This window comes from Saccopteryx bilineata, chromosome 10, assembly GCF_036850765.1.
Source record: "Saccopteryx bilineata isolate mSacBil1 chromosome 10, mSacBil1_pri_phased_curated, whole genome shotgun sequence".
In the NCBI taxonomy this organism is placed as follows: Eukaryota; Metazoa; Chordata; class Mammalia; order Chiroptera; family Emballonuridae; genus Saccopteryx; species Saccopteryx bilineata.
In genome coordinates, this window is record NC_089499.1 from 50,822,016 (window position 1) to 50,848,643 (window position 26,628).

Consider the following 26,628-nt stretch of genomic DNA (forward strand, 5'->3'; position numbering starts at 1 on the left):
AGGAGCTAAAGTTTTTATCTGTTAAACTTATGTGTTTCAAGCAAACGTGTCATGATAATGTTTTTAAGACAATAAGATGGTTCCAAAAAAAGTCTTAGATGCCATCCTCCCTTTCCTCTATCCTGCTGTTCCATACCGAGTTACATGGCTTCCTCAACTGCAATAGCTAGCTAATGCCAGCTGAATTTATTGCTCTGCTTTAAATATTTAACACTTTTGTCTTCATTTTTAAAAGTTCCATACAAATGTGTTTTAACATTGCTGATAATAGGTATAATATATATAACAAAAACATAATAAGACACTGTTATTTGTTTTCACAATCATTTCCTACAAGTACAGCTCTCCCTCCTTGGATAGGTGCTGTTAAGTTTTGTGTCTCATGTTCATGTGTTAAGCCCTCAGGCTTTCTCCTCCATTTGTTTTTTGCCACATTTTTTCCTAGGCAATTCCAGGATCAACTGGTAGTTAAATATTTGCAGCTAATTTATTTTTTATTTTTTATTATTAAGTGAGAGGCAGGAAAGCAGACAGACAGACTCCCACTTGTGCCCGGACTGGGGTTAAGATCCATCTGGCAAGCCCCCTATAGGGGGATGCTCTGCCCATCTGGGGTCACTGCTCTGCTGCTCAGCAACCGAGCTACTTGAGCACCAGAGGTGAAGCTATGGAGCCATCCTCAGCACCTGGGGCCAACTTGCTCAAACCTTTTGAGCCATGGCTGTGGGAGCGGAAGAGAGAGAAAGAGAAGGGGGAGAGGTAATGAAGCAGATGGTTGCTTCTCCTGTGTACCCTGGCCTGGAATTGAATCTGGGACTTTCACACACCAGGCAGACCCTCTACTGCTGAGTCAACCAGCCAGGGCTGTAGCTACATTTTAAGACTGCAATTCCTATACTATGAAAACTTCTTGATAACTCCAGCCCTTTAAGCCATAGTTTATTCAAAGCACATTGGATCTGAATCTTCATTTTAGACTCAGAGAATTTTAGAGCTCAAAACATAGTTTGATCCTCCAGTCCAACCTTTTCCTTTTATCAAGAATAGGACTAGAACTAATTTCGCAACTCCCAGTTCAGAGCTCTTTCTACTTCAATGCCTCCAACCAACAAGAAATAAACATCAGATCATACGCAAGTCACCTAGAATTGCATTTCTTCCCTTTTCCCTGTTCCCCCCTTTCCAAAATAAATATTTCAACATACCTGCTGGCAGTAGGTGTCAAAAAACTTAAATGCATATTTGTACAGGAAGCTGCCAAACAAAATTATATTCTGGTCTAGGGAGTGCAGCAAATTCTGAGCCAGCGACAGAATGGAAGGACAAACATCCTTAAGAACCTTGAGGGGAAAGAGGAGAGAGAAAAAAAGCTGTGGGAGAAACTTAGTTACTAGAACACCAAGAGTTGCTAACACTCTTGGAATGTGAGAGCTCTAGCCTACTCTCATTTTAACTAAAGAAACCTTAATCTTTGTTTCACTCAGAATAATCCTTCATCATGCTAAATTTTCTCCCCAGGTCAATGAGATTCAACATATAAATAAGAAATGACCTTGAAGCTCAAAGAAGTTAAATTACAAGCCTAATAGTATTGTTCATATCTGACCAATTTGGGGCTAGAATCTATATCTTCTAAATCCCAATTTCCTCACTCAATCATATTGCCTCCCCAGTGATACACAGGCCTGCTCTGCCTTGGTTACTATTAGAAATAATGGCCTCTTCTGGTGGCTCAGTAGATAGAGCATTGACCTGGCATATGGAAATCTCAGGTTTGATTCCCAGTTAGGGCACATAGGAAAAGCGACCATTTGCTTCTCCACACCTCCCTCTCCCTCTTCTCTCTCTCTGTCTCTCTCTCCCTCTTCCCCTCCTGCAGCCAGTGGCTCCATTGGTTTGAGCATGACCTCAGGTGCTGAGGATAGCTCCATTGAAGCATAGGCTCAGGCACTAAAAAAAGCTCAGTACTGGAGCATCAGCCCATGATGTGGTTGCCAGGTGGATCCTGGTCAGGGTGCATGCAGGAGTTTGCCTTCTTATCTCCCCTCCTCTCATTAAAAAAAAAAAATTACAAACATTAAATCCATTTCTAAATATAAAATCTTAAGATCTAACACAGCCTGAACAGGTGGTGGCACAGTAGATAGAGCATCAACCTGGGATGCTGAGAACCCAGGTTCGAAACCTCAAGGTCACTGGCTTAAGCACAGGCTCATCCAACTTGAGCGTAGGGCCACCAACTTAAGCATGGGATCATAGACATGACCCCATGGTCGCTGGCTTGAACCCAAGATCACTGGCTTGAGAAAGGAGTCACTGGTTCAGCTGAAGCCCCCCAGTCAAGGCACATTTGAGAAAGCAATCAATGAACAGTTAAAGTGATGCAACTATGAGTTGATGCTTCTCATCTCTCTCCTTTCCTGTCTGTCTGTATCTCTCTGTCTGTCTCTCTCTTGCCAAAAAAGAAAAAAAAAAACTAAGAAAAAATCCAACTACATATTTTCACTAGTTCCTAAGTCAAGCCCCAAACCACTGACCACCAGTTTTCTAAGAAGGTATATACCATTAATATCTTAAATATTCACCTGAAAATACCATTCCTACCTTACACAATCCTAATTCGAATGGTTTCTATTTCAATAGGAATGATCACCTAAGGTCACAGTGTTGAATGACTAAATACTAATGGTTCAATAGATGCATAATTTTGTCTCTATCAGTATTCCTCTGGTTCTGATATGGTCAGGGTTCTTTTTTTTTTTTAATTTATTTATTTGAGAGAGAGAGAAAGGGAAAGATACAGAAACATTGATCTGTTCCTGTATGTGCCCTGACCAGAATTGAAACCACAACCTTTGCATATCAGGACAATGTCCTAACCAACCATGCCATCAGGCCAGGGCAGGTCAGGGTTTTAAAAAGCTACTCAGGACAGATATACAAGGCAAGTTTGTCAAGTTTCAGATAAACAGAGCTAGACAACTAAATGATTAATGCAAATTAAGATTCAAAAGTCTCAATCAGCTTGAATAATGAGCTGAAATCAAAATGAAATTTTGGATGGGAGCTGTAAAGCCTTCCATTTTAAGTTAAAAATCAAGTTACATAGCCTGACCTGTGGCAGCATAGCAGATAAAGTATCTACCTGGAATGCTGAGGTTGCTGCCAGTTCAAAACCCTGACCTTGCCTGGTCAAAGCACATATGGGAGTTGATGCTTCCTGCGCCTCTCCCCGCCCTTCTCTCTGACTCTCTCTCTCCCCCCACCTCTCTAAAATAAATACAATTAAAAATAAATTTTAAATCAGGTTATATAAATATATAATTAAAAAACCAGAATTAAAATACTTCCTATAAAAAAAGAATTAAGCCTGACCAGGCAGTGGCGCAGTGGATAGAGCGTCAGACTGGGATGCTGAGGACCCAGGTTCGAAACCCCAAGGTCGCCAGCTTGAGCGCAGGCTCATCTGGTTTGAGCAAAAAGCTCACTAGCTTAGACCCAAGGTCACTGGCTCAAGCAAGGAGTTACTTGATCCGCTGTAGTCCCACAGTCAAGACACATATGAGAAAGCAATCAAAGAACAACTAAGGTGTTGCAATGCGCAACGAAAAACTAATGATTGATGCTTCTCATCTCTCTGTTCCTGTCTGTCTGTCCCTGTCTATCCCTCACTTTGACTCTCTCTCTGTCTCTGTAAAAAAAAGAAAAAGAAAAAAGAAAAAAGAATTAACTCTAATAAGCTCAACATAAACGACTTTTGTGACCTTTTACTAAAAAGATGAAAAATAATCATAGGTTGGTTTTATTAACATCATAATGTGTCCATCAAGGTAAGTATTAATCATACTAGGCTTTGAAATATACTGAGCTTCCTATCAAGGATCAACACTTAGCAACGGTTATGCTATCAAGATTCCTACACTAAGTAGGAAAGGTTAAAATGACCTCTCTGTATCTTTCACAGTAATGTTGTCTGAGGCTCTCACACTTACCAAGTAATGAATGTAAAATGTACTATGCAGCAGCTGTTCTTGAAAGCAGTCTGATCGAATCTTATTTCTTAGCACCCTTTCAATGTACTTCTTGGTCTGAGTGTTGGTGCTATAGATGATGAGAAGCATCACCAGGTCAAAAGTCTATTTTCAATAAATATACAACAGGAAAATAGTTCTTAATAAATCAATATACAACGAAATAGCAGCTCTCAACTTTTTTCTATTAAAACACAGAGTGTGTGACACTCATTTGTTCAACCCTTGGGAGTATCACTTACATTTCTACAAAACCCAGAAATATTTCTCAGTGAAATAAAGTGCTACAACTATTATTCACTGGTATCTTTTAAGAAAACACTGGAATATAAATGAAAGTGACATTATTACAGAAGTAATTTTAAATATCTTCACATTTACTAAAAAAAAAATTAAACCACTTGCCAACTTCAGTATATATTTCCAATATTAGGAAAATTACTTTTTAAAAAGCTGGAGACTATAAATATCTGTCAATATGAAAAAGGTTGAATACATTTATGACAGTCACTTTCAGAACATCATACAGCCATTAAAAATGAGACTATAATTTTGACAAAGACATTCACGACACTATGGAAAAATGTTTTATAAAAGCAACCTTGTCCCTGGCCAGTTGGATCAGTGGATAGAGCACCAGTTCGGTGTATTAATGTTCCGTGTTCAATTCAAGGTCAGGGCATACAGGAGAAGCGATCATCTGCATCTTTTCCCCTCCCTCTCCCCCTACTCTCCCTCTTCCCCTCCCACAGCCAGTGGTTCCATTGGTTCGAGCATTTGCCCAAGCGTTGAGGATAGCTTGGTTGGTCAAGCATATCAGCCTTAGGTGCTAATAAAGCTTGGTTGAACATCAGCCCCAGACAGGGGTTGCCGTGTGGATCCCAGTGGGGCACATGCAGGAGTCTATCTCCTGTCCTCTCACTTAAAAAAAACACACAAAAGAAAAAACAAAAAAACCCCTATAAGCCTGACACACTACTAGATAGAGCTGGAATGCTGACGACACCAATTCAAAACCCCGGGTTTGCCAGGTCAAGGAACATAAGAGAAGCAACTACTACAAGTTGATGCTTCCTGCTCTTCACCACCCCCTCCTCGCTCTAAAAATCAATAATCTTTTTTTTTTTTTTATTCAGTGAGAGGAGGGGGGAGGCAGAGACAGATTTCCACATGCACCCTGACCAGGATCCACTGAGCAAGCCCACCAGGGGGCAATGCTCTGCCCATCTGGGGTGTTGCTCTGTTGCTCAGCAACCGAGTTCTTAGAACCTGAGGCAGAGGCCAGGGAGCCATTCTCACTGCCTGGGGCCAACTCTCTCTCTGTCTCCAACCAAGCCATGGTTACAGAAGGAGAAGAGAGAGAGAGAGAGAGAGAGAGAGAGAGAGAGAGAGAGAGAGAAACATGGGACATCCATACGCCCGGCTGATGCTCTACCACTATGCCAACCAGCCAGGGCCAATAAAATCTTTTTAAAAAAAGGAAAGGAAACCTACAAGATGATAATCATAGTAAAATAATATGCATTTTTAATTTATTAATTTTAGAGAAAGAAAGGGGGAGAGGAAGAGAGAGAGAGAGAGAGAGAGAGAGAGAGAAAGATAGCAAGATCAATTTATTGTCTCAGTTTTTTATATTAATGGCTTCTTATATGTGCCCTGACCAGGAATGGAACTCAGAACATTGGTGTGTCACAGAGGTTGGGAACCTTTTTGGCTGAGAGAGCCAATGAACGCTACATATTTTAAAATGTAATTCCATGAGAGCCATACAATGACCCATGTACCTTATGCATTATCCAATAAAAATTTGGTATTGTCCCGGAGGACAGCTGAGATTGGCTCCAGCCACCCACAACCATGAACATGAGCGGTAGGAAATGAATGGATTGTAATATATGAGCATGTTTTATATTTTTAACGTTATTTTTTTTATTAAAGATTTGTCTGGAATTCCTTGTTCTTGGTTAGGAAGAATAAATATAATCAAGATGGCCATATTACCCAAAGCAATATACAAATTTAATGCAATTCCCATCAAAATTCCAATGACATTTTTTAAAGAAATGGGGCAAAAAATCATCAGATTTATATGGAACTATAAAAAACCCCAAATAGCCAAAGCAATCCTAAAGAAAAAGAATGAAGCTGGGGGCATTATAGTACCTGACTTCAAACTATATTAAGGGCCACGACAATCAAAACAGCATGGTATTGGCAGAAAAATAAACACTCAGACCAATGGAACAGAATAGAACCCAGAAATAAAACCACATATATATATAGTCAAATAATTTTTGATAAAGGGGCCAACAACACACTATGGAGAAAAGAAAGCCTCTTCAATAAATGGTGCTGGGAAAACTGGAAAGCCACATGCAAAAGAATGAAACTGGACTACAGTTTGTCCCCCTGTACTAAAATTAACTCAAAATGGATCAAAGATCTAAACATAAGACCTGAAACAATAAGTACAACAATAAGTACATAGAAGAAGACATAGGTACTAAACTCACGGACCTGGGTTTTAAAGAGCATTTTATGAATTTGACTCCAAAGGCAAGAGAAGTGAAGGCAAAAATTAATGAACGGGACTACATCAGACTAAGAAGTTTTTGCTCAGCAAGGGAAACTGATAACAAAATAAACAGACAGGGAATGATCTAAATGGAAAATGATATTTTCAAACAGCTCAGATAAGGGCCTAATATCCAAAATATACAAAGAACTCATAAAACTCAACAACAAACAAACAAACAATCCAATAAAAAAATGGGAAGAGGACATGAACAGACACTTCTCCCAGGAAGAAATACAAATGGCCAACAGATATATGAAAAGATGCTCATCTTCTTTAGTTATTAGAGAAATGCAAATCAAAACTGCAATGAGGTACCACCTCACACCTGTTAGATTAGCTATTATTAACAAGACAGATAACAGCAAATGTTGGAGAGGCTGTGGAGAAAAAGGAACCCTCATACACTGTTGGTGGGAATGTAAAGTAGTACAACCATTATGGAAAAAAGTATAGTGGTTCCTCAAAAAACTGAAAATAGAACTACCTTATGACCCAGCAATCCCTCTACTGGGTATATACCCCAAAAACTCAGAAACATTGATACGTAAAGACACATGCAGCCCCATGTTTATTGCAGCGTTGTTCACAGTGGCCAGGACATGGAAACAACCAAAAAGCCCGTCAATAGATGACTGGATAAAGATGTGGCACATATACACTATGGAATACTACTCAGCCATAAGAAATGATGACATCGGATCATTTATAGCAAAATGGTGGGATCTTGATAACATTATACGAAGTGAAATAAGTATATCAGAAAAAACAGAAACTGCATTATTCCATACGTAGGTGGGACATAAAAGTGAGACTAAGAGACATTGATAAGAGTGTGGTGGTTACGGGGGAAGGGGGGAGAGGGAGAAGGAAAGGGGGAAGGGGAGGGGCACAAAGAAAACTAGATAGAAGATGACAGAGGACAATCTGACTTTGGGTGATGGGTATGCAACATAATTGAACAAGATAACCTGGACATGTTATCTTTGAATATATGTATCCTGATTTATTGATGTCGCCCCATTAAAAAAATAAAATTATTAAAAAAAAAAAAAAAGATTTGTCTGCAAGCCAGATGCAGCCATCAAAAGAGCCACATCTAGCCTGACCTGTGGTGGCGCAGTGGATAAAGCGTCGACCTGGAAATGCTGAGGTCGCCGGTTCGAAACCCTGGGCTTGCCTGGTCAAGGCACATATGGGAGTTGATGCTTCCAGCTCCTCCCCCCTGTCTCTCTCTCCCCCTCTCTCTGTCTCTCTCTCTCTCTCTCCTCTCTAAAATGAATAAATAAATAAAAATTAATTAAAAAAAAAAAAGCCACATCTGGCTCGCGAGCCATAGGTTCCCGACCCCTGGTATATCAGGACAACACTCTCACCAACTGAGTTATCCAGCCAGAGCCATAAAATTCCATTTTTGTAAAAACAATATAAAGTCCATATATGTATAACAGTGAACATGCCTGTACTCACACACACATACAACCTATGCAAATATAGGGGGGAAAATTTAGAAGAATGATTTTCCTTAATAAATACCATATGATCCAGCAAGTCTACTACTGAGTATTTATCTGAAGAAAACAAAAACACTAATTTGAAAAGATGTCTGCATCTCCAGCACTACTTTTAATGCAATGACATGAAAACAACCTAAGCATCCACCGATGGATGAATGGATAAATAAAATGTGGCATAATATATACCTTGCCATTTGCAACAACATGAATGGACCTTTAGAGCATTATGCTCAGTAAATAAGTCAGACAGAGAAAGACAAATACCACACTATCTCACTTATTTGTGGAACCTAAAAATAAACATAAAACAAAAAAACCAATCTCATAGATACAGAGAACATATCAGTGGTTGCCAAAGGCAGGGAGTGGGGGAAGGACAAAATGGGTGAAGGTAGTTTAAAGGTATGAATTTCAAGTTATAAAATAACTGATGAGGATGTAATGTACAGCATGGTGCCTATAGTTAATAATATTGTACTATATATTTGAAAGTTGCTTAGAGGGTAGATAACAAGAAAAAAATTTGTAGCTGTGTGGTGATGAATGTTAACTAGACTTATGGTGATCATTTTGCAACATACACAAATACTGAATCATTATATAGTACACTTGAAACTAATATGTTAAGATATTTTAATGAAGGTTATATGTTCTAATTAAAAAAAATTTACTTGTGACATTGATCACTTAAGGCCCTTTTTAGACACCAAAATTGGGGATCGTTGGAACAAAACAGAATACAGCTATTAAAAATGACACTAAAGACAATACAGAAGTATGCAAAAAGCTTATGATATAATAGCAATAGAAAAAATCAGAATGCAAAATTATATTTATACAATGATTAGAAATCTATAAAAATAAGTATGCAGGTGATCAAGAGTCATGCAAAAAATAAAACAGTTGTGTTAAGAGTATTTTGACTACACACACACACACTAAAAATTGACCTTTTCATTGCTTAATTCAGTATTTCTTTTTTTTTTTTTTTTAATTTTTATTTATTCATTTTTTAGAGAGGAGAGAGAGAGAGGGAGAGAGAGAGACAGAAAGGAGAGAGAGAGAAGGGGGGAGGAGCTGGAAGCATCAACTCCCATATGTGCCTTGACCAGGCAAGCCCAGGGTTTTGAACTGGTGACCTCAGCATTTCCAGGTCGTAATTCAGTATTTCAAAAGCTTTAAAAATAGTCATCCAATAATTAAATAATCCAAGTAACAAAAAACCCACAAAACAAAACAGATTCCAACTAAAAAATAAAACCCTTAATGGAAACTAATTAGTATATAAGAAATGGAATCATCTGGCTTCTTGAGAGAAGAAAATATTTCCAGAATTAAGACAGATTCAGTACCATTATCTTGACAGTGGATGGATTAACTCTGGTCTGGTCTACACAGGCAAAGGGAAGTAAAATATGGAATGACACTATCTTGACAATTCTTTTAGGTGGGAGGAAGGGCAATCAGACAGATACAGGGACTGGAATGATGACACAGGTGAATCCAGGCTTTAACTTCTCAGAAGTAGGGACTTGGCTTCTTTGACTACAACTCACTATACTTGTTTGGAATGTTAATATTTTCCCTTATGAATATTTTAGGCTGATTTTATTACCAAAATAAATGAGTAGGGACGACCATCTGGCAAGTCACCCCTCATATTACCTTCCTCAGACAGCTAATTTTTATTAAAGCAGATAGAGGAGGCACAGAAGGGATGACTGGAAAAAAAGCAGAAAAAAAACCCCACTAGCCAATGTCACTAATTTTAGAACTTAAAATTCATAATACATGAACATTACCTTGTGTTCAGACTCTGGGGCAATGCATTCAATAGCCTGGAAAAACAAAGGTCACCTACATCAAAACACATTAGCAGAACATGTTTCACCTTATTCAGCATGCCCTGTTCTCTTGTGAACCAAACTACCACCATCTATCACTTCTACTTGCATGACTTTTAAGAGTTTTATTTCTGGCCCTGGCTGGTTGGCTCAGTGGTAGAGCGTCGGCCTGGCATGCGGAAGTCCGGGGTTCGATTCCTGGCCAGGGCACACAGGAGAAGCACCCATTTGCTTCTCCACCCCTCCCTTTCTCCTTCCTCTCTGTCTCTCTCTTCCCCTCCCACAGCCAAGGCTCCATTGGAGCAAAAGATGGCCCGGGCGCTGGGGATGGCTCCTTGGCCTCTGCCCCAGGCGCTAGAGTGGCTCTGGTCGCCGCAGAGCAACGCCCGGGATGGGCAGAGCATCGCCCCCTGGTGGGCGTGCCGGGTGGATCCCGGTCAGGCACATGCGGGAGTCTGTCTGACTGCCTCCCCGTTTCCAGCTTTGGAAAAATACAAAAAAAAAAAAAAACCACAAAAAAAACCCAAACAAGCATATATGCGTTAACTCCACGATGATGTTTGTTTTAAAATTGAGCAAGTTTTAAAAGTGAGTATTTAAAAAATTATAGCAGGTTGACTTTGTAGGAAGCTGCATGTCAGTGATAGGCGTGACTGTCACTCAGCACTTCTGCACAGGTCTTACCATTGCCCTGAGAAAGTAACTGTATAACTGTTGGCTCCACAAGTTATTCTTTTCATTATTTTAATCTACCATTGCAGAAAATGATTAATGTCTTTTAAAAAATTAAAATCTAAAGATATCCTAAAATTTACATTTTGTTTTATTTTTACATATGATAAGTATTTATGGTTTCAATGGTCTGAAAATATCCCTTTTCTGTCAATTTTCATTCAAAACAATAATTAGCTATTTTTTGTGAGACTGAGATGACTTTAGAGAATTAGCAAAGTAAGATTTAAGACTGCCCTGGCCGGTTGGCTCAGCGGTAGAGCATCGGCCTAGCGTGCGGAGGACCCGGGTTCGATTCCCGGCCAGGGCACATAGGAGAAGCGCCCATTTGCTTCTCCACCCCTCCGCCGCGCCTTCCTCTCTGTCTCTCTCTTCCCCTCCCGCAGCCAAGGCTCCATTGGAGCAAAGATGGCCCGGGCGCTGGGGATGGCTCTGTGGCCTCTGCCTCAGGCGCTAGAGTGGCTCTGGTCGCAACATGGCGACGCCCAGGATGGGCAGAGCATCGCCCCTGGTGGGCGTGCCGGGTGGATCCCGGTCGGGCGCATGCGGGAGTCTGTCTGACTGTCTCTCCCTGTTTCCAGCTTCAGAAAAATGCAAAAAAAAAAAAAAAAAAAAAAGGTTTAAGACTTATTCTTTTGCCAAAATTATTCATTACAGCTATGAATAATGAAAATTGCTTCCTAGGGTTAGGAATTTTCAACTTTTGGAACAAACTATTTATGAGGCACTACTAAGAAGCAGACTATATTAAGACCAAGGCTATATTACATTGAGGATGGGCTTCATGTATTTATAAATGCTCCTTTGGTATAAATTTTAAATTTCCTTTTTATGCACTTTAATAGAGTCTTGTATGAATTAATGTTTTTCTCTAGAGGTGGTTTATTTCAAAAAATTGTTTCAGTACATTTATCACTCAAGTTCCATTGCTCTTATAATAATTTTATTTTTTTATTTATTTTTTTTATTTTTTTGAAGCTGGAAACGGAGAGAGACAGCCAGCCAGACTCCTGCATGCGCCCGACCGGGATCCACCTGGCACGCCCACGAGGGGCGAAGCTCTGCCCACCAGGGGGCAATGCTCTGCCCCAACCAGAGCCACTCTAGCGCCTGGGGCAGAGGCCAAGGAGCCATCCCCAGCGCCCGGGTCATCTTTGCTCCAATGGAGCCTTGGCTGCGGGAGGGGAAGAGAGAGACAGAGAGGAAGGAGGGAGGGGGTGGAGAAGCAAATGGGCGCTTCTCCTATGTGCCCTGGCCGGGAATCAAACCCGGGTCCCCCACACGCCAGGCCGACGCTCTACCGCTGAGCCAACCGGCCAGGGCAATAATTTTTCTTTTTAAAAGTTTAATTTACCTTGTGTATTTAGTGGTCATAAAATTTTTTCTATTAAAAACAATCTTTTTTTTAAGAGTTTTATTTCAACTTACCTTTGCTTACAAATCTGTCACTAATTGCCACCCACTTCCTCTTTAATGTTCAAAGTTCCAAAGATCTCACTCACCTTAATCCAGGCTTCTGAAATGGTTTTCTCATATCTAACAGCTGACTTTATTACATCAAAGAGAAGAAAAACACAGTCCTTGCTGTTTTCTTGATTTCCTGAGGAACTAAGTAGCAGAAGGAGGAAAAATCATTCTTCTACGTAACAGAGAGGAATCTGTAAGATCTGGGTTCCTGTTTACTAGTCATGTACCTTGGAACAAATCATACCTTCAGTGCAAAATGGCTAATAATCATACGCCAATCTATTTGGGATTCATGTGACTAGCCAAGAGAATACACACACAAATCATATATCTGCTCACGAAAATTAAGTAATATTACAAAATTAATATGAAGCGATAAAATATCCCCTAATTTTTGTGAGCAGTATCTATGTACATATATGAATTGAAAAAATGTACAGTATTACATGAATATAATATTACCACCATTACTTATAGTTGTAAGTATTAAGATCTACTGCCCTGGCTTCAGGATAAATGTTAAAAAACTTTCCTTGCCTATGTAAAAGTAAGAATAGTAACAGTTGATGAGCTTATACCTTGTTCGTCCTTTATTTTTCAACTTGCTTTGGGAAGCCTGCAACCGTGATGGCAAAATACAATGCTGCAGATCCAACTTCTCCCGAAGTTCAGAAATTACCTGCAAAAATAAATATTAGCTATGTGTTCTGCTTGTGCACAGTAGATAGGAGGTACAATCCAGTCTCTCAAGATAACTGTAACAATCTCCTGAAAGACTAAGGAAGTAGAATTGTTAAATGTTAGACAAGGCAATTTGAAAAAGAGTTGCCTAACCAGGCGGTAGCACAGTGTGGGCCTGGGATGCTGAGGACTCAGATTCAAAACCCCGAGGTCACCAGCTTGAGCATGCTTACCAGTTACAGCATGGAATCATAGACATCACCCCATGGTTGCTGGCTTGAGCCCAACAGGCATGAAGCTCAAGTTGACTGGCTTGAGCAAGGGGTCTCTGGCTCAGCTGGAATCCCAAATCAAGGCACATATGAGAAAGCGATCAATGAACTAAGGTGCCACAAATATGAGTTAATGATTCTCATCTCTCTCCCTTCCTGTTTGTCTTTCTCATGCATGCCTGTTCGCTCTCTCTCTCTCTCTCTCTCTCTCTCTCTCCCTTTGACGAAAAGAGAAAGAAAAGAAGAAGAGTTGGTGAAAATAGTTAATGAAAGAATAGTGTCATGCCCTTCAAAATTCTGGAACTTGAGGTATTATACTGAAATAGCAGATATAACCTTTAGCAGCTTATACAGAACAATAAAGTTGGTTAGTAGTTCCACTCTCTCTCCTGAATACCATCTGGACTAATGAGCATTATCAATTAGTTTGGGAATGAGAAGAACCATTAGAACTTATTAAATAATTTATCTTCATCTAGTTTAGTCTTTTTTATTTATTTTATATTTTTCTGATGTGAGAAGCAGGGAGGCAGAGACAGACTCCCGCATGCACCTGACCAGGATCCACCCGGTAAGCTCACTAGGGGGTGATGTTCTGTCCATCTGGGGTCTTGTTCCATTGGAACCGGAGCCATTCTAGCGCCTGAGGCGGAGGCCATGGAGCCATCCTCAGCGCCCGGGCCAACTTTGCTCCATGGAGCCTTGGCTGCAGGAGGGGAAGAGAAAGATAGAGGAAGGAGAGGGGGAAGGGTGGAGAAGCAGATGGGCGCTTCTCCTGTGTGCCCTGGCCAGGAATGGAACCCGGGACCTCCACACAACAGGCCAACACTCTACAACTGAGCCAGCTAGCCAGGGCTAGTTTAATCTTTTTCAATTGCTGAGTTTCACAACGGCACCACTCTCTCTGCACTCTCTAGGATCTAGCACCCTACTGGTATTTGTTGGGAAATAATAGGTTACCTCAAGTGCATCCGTGGCTGTTATGGAATGAAGAATGAATTTGATTATCACAGGTAAGTCGTCCAATTTGACTGATGACAGCTTACTGATTACCAATTGGCGGACCTAAACATGAAATGCACAAAAACCTTAAACAGTTTCATATTAATACTTCAACCTAGTACTAACTCGGTAGGTAAAATTACAAAAATCTCTTCTCGCCTGACCAGGCGATGGCACAGTGGATAGAGCATCAACCTGGGACACTAAGGACCAGGTTTGAAACCCCGAGGTCACCAACTTGAGCGTGGGCTCACTAGCTTGATCGTGGGGTCACTGGCTTTAGCCCAAAGGTCACCGGCTTGAAGCTCAAGGTCGCTGGCTTAAGCAAGGGGTCACTGGTTCATCTGGAACCCCCCAGTCATGGCACATATGAGAAAGCAATCAATGAACAACTGAGGTGCCATAACAAGAAGTTGATGCTTCTCAGCTCTCTCCCTTTGTCTGTCTGTCCCTCTCTCCCCCTCCCTTTCTCTCCTTTTCTCTCGCTAAAAAAAAAAAAGAAAAATCACTTCTCATACTCAGTTTTCTCACATGTAATTTAGGAAGAAAAACACCTTGTTTTATTTTTTTTCCAAATCACAAGCTCTCAATTGTTAACATCAAAGCTTCTTGTGATAAATGCATGTTATGATCTTACATTTTGGTACCTGAATTTTCCACTGGCTAGAGGAAAGCATAAAAAATTGTCATTCCTGCCTGACCAGGCAGTGGCACAGTGGATAGAGCATCAGACTGAGATGCGGAAGACCCAGGTTCGAAACCCCGAGATTGCCAGCTTGAACGTGGGCTCATCTAGTTTGAGCAAAGTTCACCAGCTTGGACCCAAGGTCGCTGGCTTGAGCAAGGGGTTACTCAGTCTGCTGAAGGCCCATGGTCAAGGCACATATGAGAAAGCAATCAATGAACAACTAAAGTGCTGTAACGAAAAACTGATGATTGATGCTTCTCATCTCTCTCCGTTCTCCTGTCTGTCTGCCCCTATCTGTCCCTCTGTCTGACTCTCTCTCTCTCTCTCTCTCTCTCTCTCACACACACACACACACACACACACACAAAATTGTCATTCCTATGGGGAATAGTTTGAAAATATTCAGGCAGTATAGATTACCACTTAAACTTACTGCTTATAACAGAGCAGTGATTCTATCATAGTATGGCACAGGAAATTCATTGGAAAGAACAAAAGAGATCAAATGTCATTTAATATTGTTTCAAGAGAAAAATTTCATTACATACAACTGCTCCAAAGCAATAATTGACTGACACTGGTTGTGAAAGGTGAGAAAGCTAGCTCTGCTTCTGGAGACCAGAGCCTTTCCTACCTTAGACAAAAGCTGTGGGTCAAGTTGGAGGCTGGAAAGGACATCCAGGATGGGCACGGTGAGTGAAGTATTCTCTGTTAGAAGGTCACTGTGAGTGGTAGAAAAAAAGAAAAGCCATACAACTTTTAATAGAACTGGACAGATAACAACTTGGGAAAATCACTCGGAGTATTAGATGAAAGAACATACTTCCCATCAAATTTGTTTATATGTTTCATTAAAATTTTTTCTGGTTAAAAAAAGTCATACTAAAGTAAAAATTAAAAATAAATAAAAAAACACATGCTCATTATAAAAAAATCAAACAACAGAAAAGAAACAATATGCCTTCCTCCTCACCATCCCCACTACCCAAAGGTAACCCACCAGTGAGTTTGATGTATAGTCTTCCTGAGATAAGGGGGGAAAAAACCTACAATTACAATGACGTGTGATAAATATGATAGATACCTGTGCAGGATGCTACAGGAGCACAGGGTACAGAAGGAAAGGACAGTGACAGATTCTAAGGCTATGTAAAAGGACAAGCTGGAATTAAGCAGGCAAAGTGGATGGCACAACGCTATACCCAGCAGGAGTATCCTGCTCAAAAGTACAAAGGCAAGAAATCACTGAACATTTTTGGATAGCTTTGCAGACAGCTAGAGAAAAAAAAGCATTACAAACCAAATTTTTTTAAACTCCTACTACTAGGATAAACAAGAAGTTTCATTAAAACAGAAACATTGTTACATAAGCATATTGTTCTCCCCTTCTTAATTATTGCTCTACGAATTACTATTTTTCACATAAATGATAGTAAGCAGTGAGTCTTGGCAATGGGATCTGATACAACAATGTGCATTTTAATGACTTGGTTAGAGATCAAAGAATGTAGATGTTTAATAAGCTCCACATATGATTTGGATGTGGTCATGACTGAGGACCTCTTGGGTGGAGGAAATGCTAATGAAACAAAGGGATCATGTTTAAGTCTCCACAGACCAAATTCATACACCAGGCCGAATATTCACAACAGATATACCTTTAAAAGAAAACAGCCTGACCAGGTGGTTGCTCAGTGGACAGTGTCAACCTGGGATGTTGAAGACTCAGGTTCAAAACCTTGAGGTTGCTGTCTTGAGCATAGGCTCATCAGCTTAAGTGCAGGCTCATAGGCATGAGTGTGGGGTCACCAGCTTGAGCATGGGATCATAGATATGACTCCATGGTTGCTGGCTTGAGCCCAAATGTCGCTGGCTTGAAGCCCAAGGTCATTGGCTTGCGCAAGGTGTCACTGGATCAGCTAGAGCCCACCAGTCAAGACACATATGAGAAGCAATCAATGAACAACTAAAAAACATGCAACTACGAGTTGCTGTTTCTCATCTCTCTCCCTACCTGTCTGTCTGCCTCTGTCTCTCTCTCACTAAAAAAAAAGTATACATACTCATTATTAGAATAACAAGTCAAATGCCAAAGCCCACTCATTATAGGTAGGTATCATCTTCTTAAATAAAAAGGAACATATTACTACTACTCTTTTCATACTGCAATGATAAGGTTCCCAGGAGTGAGCCTTGTTTAGGATGGCAACCAGGTGCTTACTCACCTGAGTTCTTTCCCCACGTCAGCATGCTGGGAATCCCCTACGATCTCAGGTAGGCTGGTGATGAAGTCATGTTGAAGGTACACTGGAGCAATACTGATCAGCTGCATGATCTTAGTGGTGAGATCCTGCAGTGGAGGAGACTATTAGAACTGGAGCCTATTCCCAGAGTAGAGAAAGACTTCCTACTTGTGAAGTATAGACCTGGAATTATTTTGTGTAAAATATGACATCTACACACACACTCAAGCTCAAAGTAAAAATTCAGAGCTAATTAACCCCAAAATTTTCTTTTTTTTTTTTTAAAGATTTTATTTATTCATTTTAGAAAGGAGAGAGAGAGAGAAAGTGAAAGAAAAGAGTGGAGGAGCAGGAAGCATCAACTCCCATATGTGCCTTGACCAGGCAAGCCCAGGGTTTCGAACCAGGGACTTCAGCGTTCTAGTTCAGCACTTTATCTACTGCACCACCACAGGTCAAGCCAGAAATTTTCATACTGGGATGGTAAATAGAAAAAAGAGTAGAGTAGATAGTATATATTATGTATATTATCAAATTGGTCTATTATATACTTTATTTCATTTAACATTCATAACTTTAGGGGGTTTCCGCAACAACTCCCATTTTTAAAATGTGGAGATATGTGTTGCTCAATGATAGACAAATGGCAGACCTAAAATTCCAACCCAGATGAGATTCCAGAACTCATATTCTTCCAAGTAGATTTAGCATTGGAATATCTGACAGAAACTAACAAATGATTTTTTTTTTTTAATTCATTTTAGAAAGGAGAGAGAGAGGGGAAGAGAGAGAGAGAGGAGAGAGAGAAGAGGGGAGGAGCAGGAAGCATCAACTCCCATATGTGCCTTGACCAGGCAAGCCCAGGGTTTTGAACCGGCGACCTCATTTCCAGGTCGATGCTTTATCCACTGCGCCACCACAGGTCAGGCCCTAACAAATGATTTTAAGAACTCTGAAATGAAATGGACCTTAAGCACTAGGCTCAAAACAGATTCAACTTTACCAAGGTGTTTGATAACAAATAACAATTGCAAATACTTTCTGCCCTGGCTGGTGACTCAGTGGATAGAGTGTCGGCCCACGGTATGGACATCCTGTGTTTGATTCCTGGTCAGAGCACACAGAAGAAGCGACCATCAGTTTCTTCTCCCCTCCATCTCCCCCTTCTCTCCCTCATCCCTTCCTGCAGCCAGTGGCTCCAGTGGTCCAAGCATAGCCTCAGGCACTGAAGATAGTTCTGCTGATCCCACTGTCAACCTCAGCACTAAAAATAGCTTGGTACTCGAGCACTGGCCCCAGATGGGGTTGTGAGGTGGCTCCCGGTCAAGGGGCATGCGGGAGTCTGTCTCTCTATCTCCCCACCTCTCACCTAAAAAAAATAAAAAATAAAAGTAAGATAAATAATAAATAAAAAACCTTCTGAAATTTTCTTCAGTCACCCCTCATCTCCAGTGGATGCCTGAACCATGGATAATACCAAACCCTATATATACTATGGCTTTTCTAATAATACATTCCTATGATAAACTTTGTGTGTGTGTGTGTGTGTGTGTGTGACAGAGACAGAGAGAGTCACAGAGAGGGACAGATAGGGACAGACAGACAGGAAAGGAGAGAGATGAGAAACATCAATTCTTCTTTGCGGTTCCTCAGTTGTTCATTGATTGATTTCTCATATGTGCCTTGACCAGGGGGCTACAGTACACCGAGTGACCCCTTGCTCGAGCCAGCGACCTTGGGCTCAAGCTGGTGAGCCTTGCTCAAATCAGATGAGCCCTCATTCAAGCTGGCGACCTCAGGGTCTCGAACCTGGGTCCTCCACATCCCAGTCCAATGCTCTATCCACTGCGCCACCACCTGGTCAGGCTACCTATGATAAACTTTTTAATTTATAAATTAGGCACAGTAAAAGATTAACAATAATAATAAAATAGAACAATTACAATATATTGTAATAAAAGTTATGTGACTATGGTCTTGCTTTCAAAATATCTTATTGTATTGTATTTGCCCTTCTTCTTGAAATGATGTGAGATGATACAATGCCTACATGTTTAGGATGTAGTGAAATGAATGATGCAGATGCTGTGCTGTAACATTAGGCTACTATTGACCTTTTGACATATTGTCAGAAGGAGGATCTATCTGTGTCAGGTGATCCTGGACCATCGAGTCATGATGGTGTCGACAGTTGTATGTCAGGAGCAGAAAAATTCAAAAGTTGGGAAAATTTAAAATTTTCTTACCATGGTTGACCACAGGTAACTGAAACCACAAAAAGCAAAACTGCAGATAAGTGGAGACTACTGTTTATAAAAAAATTAAAACAAGAGAAGCTAAGAGAATGGTTCCCTTTGTTCCTAGTCCCAAGGCCTGCCATTCTCAAAAAGCCCAGTTTATCTCCTTTCCTTATGGTTAATAGAACCTCCTTGAATTGTTATAATGATGTCTTCTTTGTTCTTGAGATAGCTTAAGCTGATGACTATCACACTCAAGCAAAAGTACCTTAAAAAACAACAACACATGTGTATGGTTTTAAGTGAAATGCTGTTGATTTGTTCACATCTACAATGGTCACTTGGGCTGGAAAAAATGCCAGGTTAATATGGTAGTCAGTTTGACATGGGAGCCTCAAAACAAACAAAATAAAAATAAAAAATAAAACATTTACAGTGAAGTGCAGTGGTTTGGAATCTCATCACTTCTGAAAAATAAAACACAGTAATTATGTTCTTTGAAAAACTAAACTTCTTTCCAAATATTTAGTGTATTTGATAAATGATAGCTAGCCATCATAAGTAGGTAAATTTCTTTTTTTTTTGAGAAACTTGAAGGGTGAAATGCCTACGATTCTTAAATTATCAAAGCTGAAAAGTTAATGGATAGATTTTAAAAAACGTGAATTTTTCTGTTTAGAACACGATGGTGGGGGACATCCTGTGAATTCCAAAAGTTTGTTTAAGTGTGGAAAATGTGGTCTCTAAATCTCAGAGTCAGAAGAAGTCCCAAAGCCTACCTTGCTATCTACAACTCTGTCAAGCCATTTCAGTTGACTGATGATGAGTCGAGGCATGTTGATTCCATCACTGTTCGTGCTGAAATGTTAGGATAAAAGAACAAGGAACTTAGCCTTTCTGCCTTACACAACAGCAAGCATTTTAGCCATTAATGAACATTTACTTAATAATTACTATGCCTTGTGCACTGCGCTAGACAAATATGTGAAACAAAAAAAGCATAAGCAGCCTGACCAGGCAGTGGCGCAGTGGATAGAGTGTCAGACTGGGATGAGGAGGACCCAGGTTCAAGACCCTGAGGTTGCCAGCTTGAGCGCGGGTTCATCTGACTTGAGCAAAGCTCACCAGCTTGGACCCAAGGTTGCTGGCTTGAGAAGGGGTTACTCGGCCTGCTGTAGCCCCACAGTCAAGGAACATATGAGAAAGCAATCAATGAACAACTAAAGTGCCACAACAAAAAATTGATGTGTCTCATCTCTTCCTTCCTGTCTGTCTGTCCCTATCTATCCCTCTCTCTGACTCGCTCTCTGTCTCTGTCCAAAAAAAAAAAGCATGAGCTATATGCTTATATACCCTGAGAAAAATGTCTGCAATAAGAGGCACTAAACAGTTAACCATGGCTACATCTGGGGACTGTATACAGAGAGGGAAAGAAAGGTCTGGAGAGTATCTGTTATAAACAATTTAAAAAAATAATGGTAGCCCTGGCCAGATAGGTTAGTTGGTTAGAGTGTCATCCTGAAGCACAGAGGTTGCCAGTTTGATCCCTGGTCACAGCACATACAGGAACAGATCAATATCCCTTTCTCTCTCTCTCTCTCTCTCTCTCCCCTTCCTCTCTCACTAAAATCAGTATATAAAAATTTTTTTAAAAGGTAACAAATTTTTAAAAAGTGAGTAAGATGAGTATTTTCTAAAGGTGAAAAGCAGCAATGTGGTAAGCATACTGCTATGAAAATGTGGCAGGTCAAATTATATTGTTTGTAAAGTATTGAAAACCATTTATAGGTAAAAAACATTGCCTCAGTTGTTATTATTTCCCCAAAATGACCTTCTCTGCCTTCCTCTCAACCTCCTATATCTGAAATTTTGGACCATCTCCAGTTTCTTTTCTAGACAGCACTCTCAGTCTCTGTTTACTACCATTGAATTTAACTGCTAAAAAAGATTTAGCCAGGACCTAAAGTATCCAGTGTGAGCCATTCAGACAAAGCACAAGTTTTTGAGGGTAAATCTCCAAGCTTATTATTATTATATTCAAAACCCTGAAAAAATACATAGGAAGAAAATTAAAATGACCTATAATCCTGTCTTCCAGAGGATATCCATTATTGAGAGATATATATATATATATATATATATATATATATCTCTCTCTCTCTCTCTCTCTCTCTCTCTCTCTATCCTGGCCGGACAGCTCAGTTGGTTAGAGCATTGTCTGATGTGCAGAGGTTGCCGGTTCAATCGCAGTCAGGGCACATACAGGAACAGATCAATTTTCCTGCCTTTCTTTCTCTCTCTCTAAAATCAATAAAAATAAAAAGATATGCACATATACGTGTATGTATATGTTGATGTTTTAAAAACAGTACTAGGCTGAACTGTAAATACTGATTTGTAATTTTTTTAAATTAATGCATGGTATTAAATAGTCCTCTTTATAATTTCAATGTCCATATGATATTCTGCTGTGTGGACGTACCTAATTTACTTAATCATCCTCCTACAGTTGAACATCTCAGTTTTTTATACTTTTTTGTTACTTTAAACAGTAATCTTATTTATCACTACTTTTATTCACAATTATTACGTTAGGATAAATTAGGAGATATGATTGAGCATTAAAAGGTATGCAAAAATCTAAGGTTTTTTTTTTTTTTAAGTGAAGGAAGAGGAGATAGTCTCCCACATGCACCCTGACTGGAAACCATCCGGCACCACCTGTCTGGGGTCGATGCTCAAATCAACCTAGCTATACTTAGCATATGAGGCTGACACTTGGACCAACCAAGCTATTCTCAGCACCTGGGGCTGATGCTTGAACCAATCAAGCCACTGGCTGTGGGAGGGGAACAGAGAGAGAAGGGGGAGAGGGAGGAGAGAAGCAGATGGTCGCTTCTCATATGTGCCCTGACTAGGGATTGAACCCAGGACATCAGCATGCTGGGCTGACACTCTATTCACTGAGCCAACTGGCCAGGGCTAAATATAAGATTTTGATATATACAACTTACTTCCTTCAGAATGATTAAACCAATTTATATGTTCACCAGCAATGAGCATGCCTGTTCATTATCCTCAACAAGGGAGATCTTCTGAGAATGGAAAAAAAAATGTATTTATTGTTTTAAATTTCTGTCTTTGATTATTAATGAAATTGAGCATTTTAAAAAATATTTGGTGCTCTTGTATTTCTTCTTTTTGAATTGTCTATTCGTGACCATTATCTACTTTTCTATTAGGCTTTTCTATTAGTTTTTTTTTTTTAAGATTTTATTTATTGATTTTAGAGAGAGAAGAGTGAGAGAGAGAGAGAAAGGATTGGGGAGGAACAACTCATAGTTGCTTCTTCTGTGTGTCTTGACTGGGCACACATGGGGTTTTGAACCAGCAACCTCAGCACTCCACATCAACACTTCATCCACTCCACCACCACAAGTCAGGCTCTAAGTTATTTTTAAAGTAAAATTTTTTTTTTTTTGAGAGAGAGAAGCAAGGAGAGAGAGAGGAGACAAGAACATGGAACTGCTCCTGTATGTGACCTGACCTGAAATCCAACTAACAACCTCCACACACTAGGACAACACTCAACCAAGCTATAGTCAGGGCCAAAATTTTCTTGATTTTTAGAAAGACAGAGAAAAGAAGGGAGAGAGAGGGGAGTGGTAAGGGAGGCATGCATTCTTTGGTTGCTTCCAGTGTGTACACTAACTTAGAGTCGAACACGCAACTTTGTGATTTCGGGATGATGCTCTTGACTGAGCTAACCAGGTTCAACCAAGTAAATTTTTTTTTTTTAATTATTTTATTTTATTTTTTTTTCGTATTTTTCTGAAGATGGAAACGGGGAGAGACAGCCAGACAGATTCCCGCATGTGCCGGGATCCACCCGGCACACCCACCAGGGGCGAAGCTCTGCCCATCAAGGGGCGATGCTCTGCCCCTCCGGGGTGTCGCTCTGCCACAACCAGAGCCACTCCAGTGCCTGGGGCAGAGGCCAAGGAGCCATCCCCAGTGCCCGGGCCATCTTTGCTCCAATGGAGCCTTGCTGCGGGAGGGGAAGAGAGAGACAGAGAGAAAGGAGGGGGTGGGGGTGGAGAAGCAAATGGGCGCTTCTCCCATGTGCCCTGGCCAGGAATCGAACCTGGGTCCCCCGCACGGCAGGCCGACACTCTACCGCTGAGCCAACCGGCCAGGGCTCATAAATTTTTTAAAAAGTGGTAAGTAAATTTTTTTTTAAATGGTATATTATAAAACTTAAGAGGTAAAGAACAGGCCCTGGCCGGTTTTCTCAGTGGTGGAGCGTCGGCCTGGCGTGCAGGAGTCCTGGGTTCGATTCCCGGCCAGGGCACATAGGAGAGGCGCCCATCTGCTTCTCCACCCCTCCCCCTCTCCTTCCTCTCTGTCTCGCTCTTCCCCTCCCGCAGCCAAGGCTCCATTGGAGCAAGGTTGGCCCGGGCGCTGAGGATGGCTCTATGGCCTCTGCCTCAGGCGCTGGAATGGCTCTGGTTGCAACAGAGCATCGCCCCCTGGTGGGCATGCCGGGTGGATCCCAGTCAGGAACATGCGGGAGTCTGTCTGACTGCCTCCCCGTTTCCAACTTCAGAAAAAAAAAATACAAAAAAAAAAATACAAAAAGAGGTAAAGAACAGTATTCAGAGAATATGTGACTCTAGCCAGCTGGCTCCCTTCCTTGGAGATCACTACTATTATCAGTTTATTGTGTGTCCTTCTGGCACTGTTTTCATATTAATAAGTGAAATTTCAAAAAAAGATACCCCAGTAAAATTTCAGTAGCCACTTAAGAATCTGGCATCATGAGAAATATGACCTTTAGAGAAATCAATGATGTTCCACAGTAATCTTTTCAGAAAAACTCAAGTATACCACGGTAATCTAAGCATTCCGGAATAACTCCACTTACCTTTCAAAAAGAAATTCTGGCAACTTTTCAAATAAGGTTTTGATAATGGCAGGCTGAAAAAGAAGACATAGGGAATTAGGAAATGGTCTCAAAATACAAAACAGAACTGTATAATTGGCCATAATTCTCTACAAGTGCTCTTGGAGGAAAATCCCTGCTATAATTGAAATCCTCTTGTTTTAAGAATGTCCACATGAATACTGCCTAAATTGTGAATATTAAGTTGTTGGAACACAAAGACATCAATAATTTGCCTTCTGAAAAATTGCAAAATGTCTATCAAAGCACTATTAAAATAAATAATCAAAAATATCATTAAGTATGACGAGAACTGTTAACACACGTAATGCAGACTTTTAACATGCAAGAAAGTAAGATTTCTCTTCAGAGAAACAGGAGTGCTCTTAGATTTAAACTAACTAAATTATATTCAAGATTTCCAAAAAAGGGGAAGAGATAAGAATACGGAAAGATAAACAGTGGGAGAGAAAAAAAGAGAAAAAATGGAGGATGGCATGGAAGACTTTTCATTGTATACACGGTTTTTTTTGTTTGTTTGTTTGTTTTTCATTTTTCTGAAGCTGGAAATAGGGAGAGACAGTCAGACAGACTCCCGCATGCGCCCGACCGGGATCCACCCGGCACGCCCACCATGGGCGACGCTCTGCCCACCAGGGGGCGATGCTCTGCCCATCCTGGGCGTCGCCATGTTGCGACCAGAGCCACTCTAGCGCCTGGGGCAGAGGCCACAGAGCCATCCCCAGCGCCCGGGCCATCTTTGCTCCAATGGAGTCTTGGTTGCGGGAGGGGACAAGAGAGACAGAGAGGAAAGCGCGGCGGAGGGGTGGAGAAGCAAATGGGCGCTTCTCCTGTGTGCCCTGGCCGGGTATCGAACCCGGGTCCTCCGCACGCTAGGCTGACGCTCTACCGCTGAGCCAACCGGCCAGGGCCACGGTTTTATAATTGAGATGTTTAAAACGTGTCAGTGTGCCCTGGCCAGTTGGCTCAGTGGTAGAGCGTTGGTCCGGTGTGTGGATGTCCCGGGTTCAATTCCCAGTCAGGGCACACAGAAGAAGTGCCCATCTGCTTCTCTCCCCCTCTCCCTCTAGCTTCTCTCTCTCCCTCCCGCTCTCTCTTTTCCTCCTGCAGCCATGGCTCAACTAGAGCAAGTTTGCCCCAGGCGCTGAGGATGGCTCCACGGCCTCCTCCTCAGGCACTAAGAGTTTGGTTGCTGAACAGTGGAACATCGCCTCAGGCAGAGTATCACCCCCCTAGTGGGCTTGCCTGGTGGATCCCAGTCAGAGCACATGTGGGAGTCAATCTCTCTGCCTCCCCTCCTCTCACTGAAAATAAATACATACATACATACATACATACTGTCAATATATTGTCTACTCAGCAAATTAAAAGATAAAGGAAAGGAAAAGGGCAAAATAAATTTAATAATAAAGAGCTAAATGGGAAATGACATAGATGTGAGCATGGTAGAGATATATAAGGGACTCGGCACACAGAATGAAGCTTTTCGAAAGAGAAAACAGAGGCCAAAGGAATAAATAAGACTTCAAGATGTATTGAGCTAATCAGCTCAGCCAAAGACACAGATCCTGCCCTACCAGATGCATATCAGCAACAGGACTATAGTAAACTGTTGCAAACCCACACCCTCCCATTAGGCCCACTCTACTGTGCTCCAGACACTTATGCTTGGGCATACATCACAAATCACACCCAACAAATGTTCACAAAATAGTGGTCCAGTCTCACCTGTAATATGTCAATCCCCAGAAGCAATTTAATGAGGCTTTTAGAGTAAGATGTACCCATGCTGTAAAAAAAAGGAATTTGTTTTCTATTTTGGTTTCCTTGTTTCAATGTATTTCTTATTTTTTCTCCATAAAATTTGTTAAATATATAGTCTTTAAAGAAAAACTAAACTGGTAGATAAGATATACAGAACATGAAAAGATGGCTTTTAAGCCAGGGAAAAGTAGAGAGCTGAATTTCTATCAACACAGGTGAAACACATTCTAGAAAACACTCTGGTTCTTAGTCTCATAACCATAAACTTAAAAATTTACAGGTCAGGATAAAACTCTGAGGAAAAGAGCCATAAATCAAAAGTGAAATTCCAAAAAATTGTACTCTGCATCACCATCACCACCCTGCTCCACCCTTCCCCACTGGTTAGTGCAAAAGACTAAATTTCAGCAATGCTCCATGCCTCCTGTCCACACCTGGCTTCTTCATCCTGCAGACGCTCACAAGACAAAAGGCAGTTCCTAAAAATATCTTGGTCCTCAATGTAAGATTCCAGGCCACTAATGAATTCTTCTATTATCTTAATGAAATTAAAAAAAGAAAAGAAGAGAAAGAAAGACAGTAAGAGTACGCTTTTTAGTTTCACACTTGCTG

General features: G+C 40.8%; 1 protein-coding gene and 1 non-coding gene across 5 annotated transcripts in view; both read right to left on the bottom strand.

Annotated features, from left to right (window-relative positions):
- Positions 1-26,628, bottom strand: part of FANCD2 (FA complementation group D2) — an 89,857-nt gene that overhangs the window by 50,800 nt on the left and 12,429 nt on the right. For all 4 annotated transcript variants that reach the window (XM_066245946.1, XM_066245945.1, XM_066245944.1 and 1 more), the window contains 12 exons: positions 26,451-26,554; positions 25,981-26,041; positions 24,214-24,266; positions 20,069-20,147; positions 17,035-17,159; positions 15,444-15,531; positions 14,080-14,184; positions 12,745-12,845; positions 12,202-12,307; positions 9,926-9,961; positions 3,993-4,136; positions 1,206-1,340 (listed from right to left, as the gene is read on the bottom strand). In XM_066245946.1, the coding sequence (XP_066102043.1) occupies positions 1,206-1,340; positions 3,993-4,136; positions 9,926-9,961; positions 12,202-12,307; positions 12,745-12,845; positions 14,080-14,184; positions 15,444-15,531; positions 17,035-17,159; positions 20,069-20,147; positions 24,214-24,266; positions 25,981-26,041; positions 26,451-26,554 (1,137 nt within the window). The remainder of the gene's footprint in view (positions 1-1,205; positions 1,341-3,992; positions 4,137-9,925; positions 9,962-12,201; positions 12,308-12,744; positions 12,846-14,079; positions 14,185-15,443; positions 15,532-17,034; positions 17,160-20,068; positions 20,148-24,213; positions 24,267-25,980; positions 26,042-26,450; positions 26,555-26,628) is intronic.
- On the bottom strand, positions 23,413-23,488 carry TRNAG-GCC (transfer RNA glycine (anticodon GCC)). The gene has a single exon. It is a non-coding gene; the product is annotated as a tRNA-Gly (tRNA).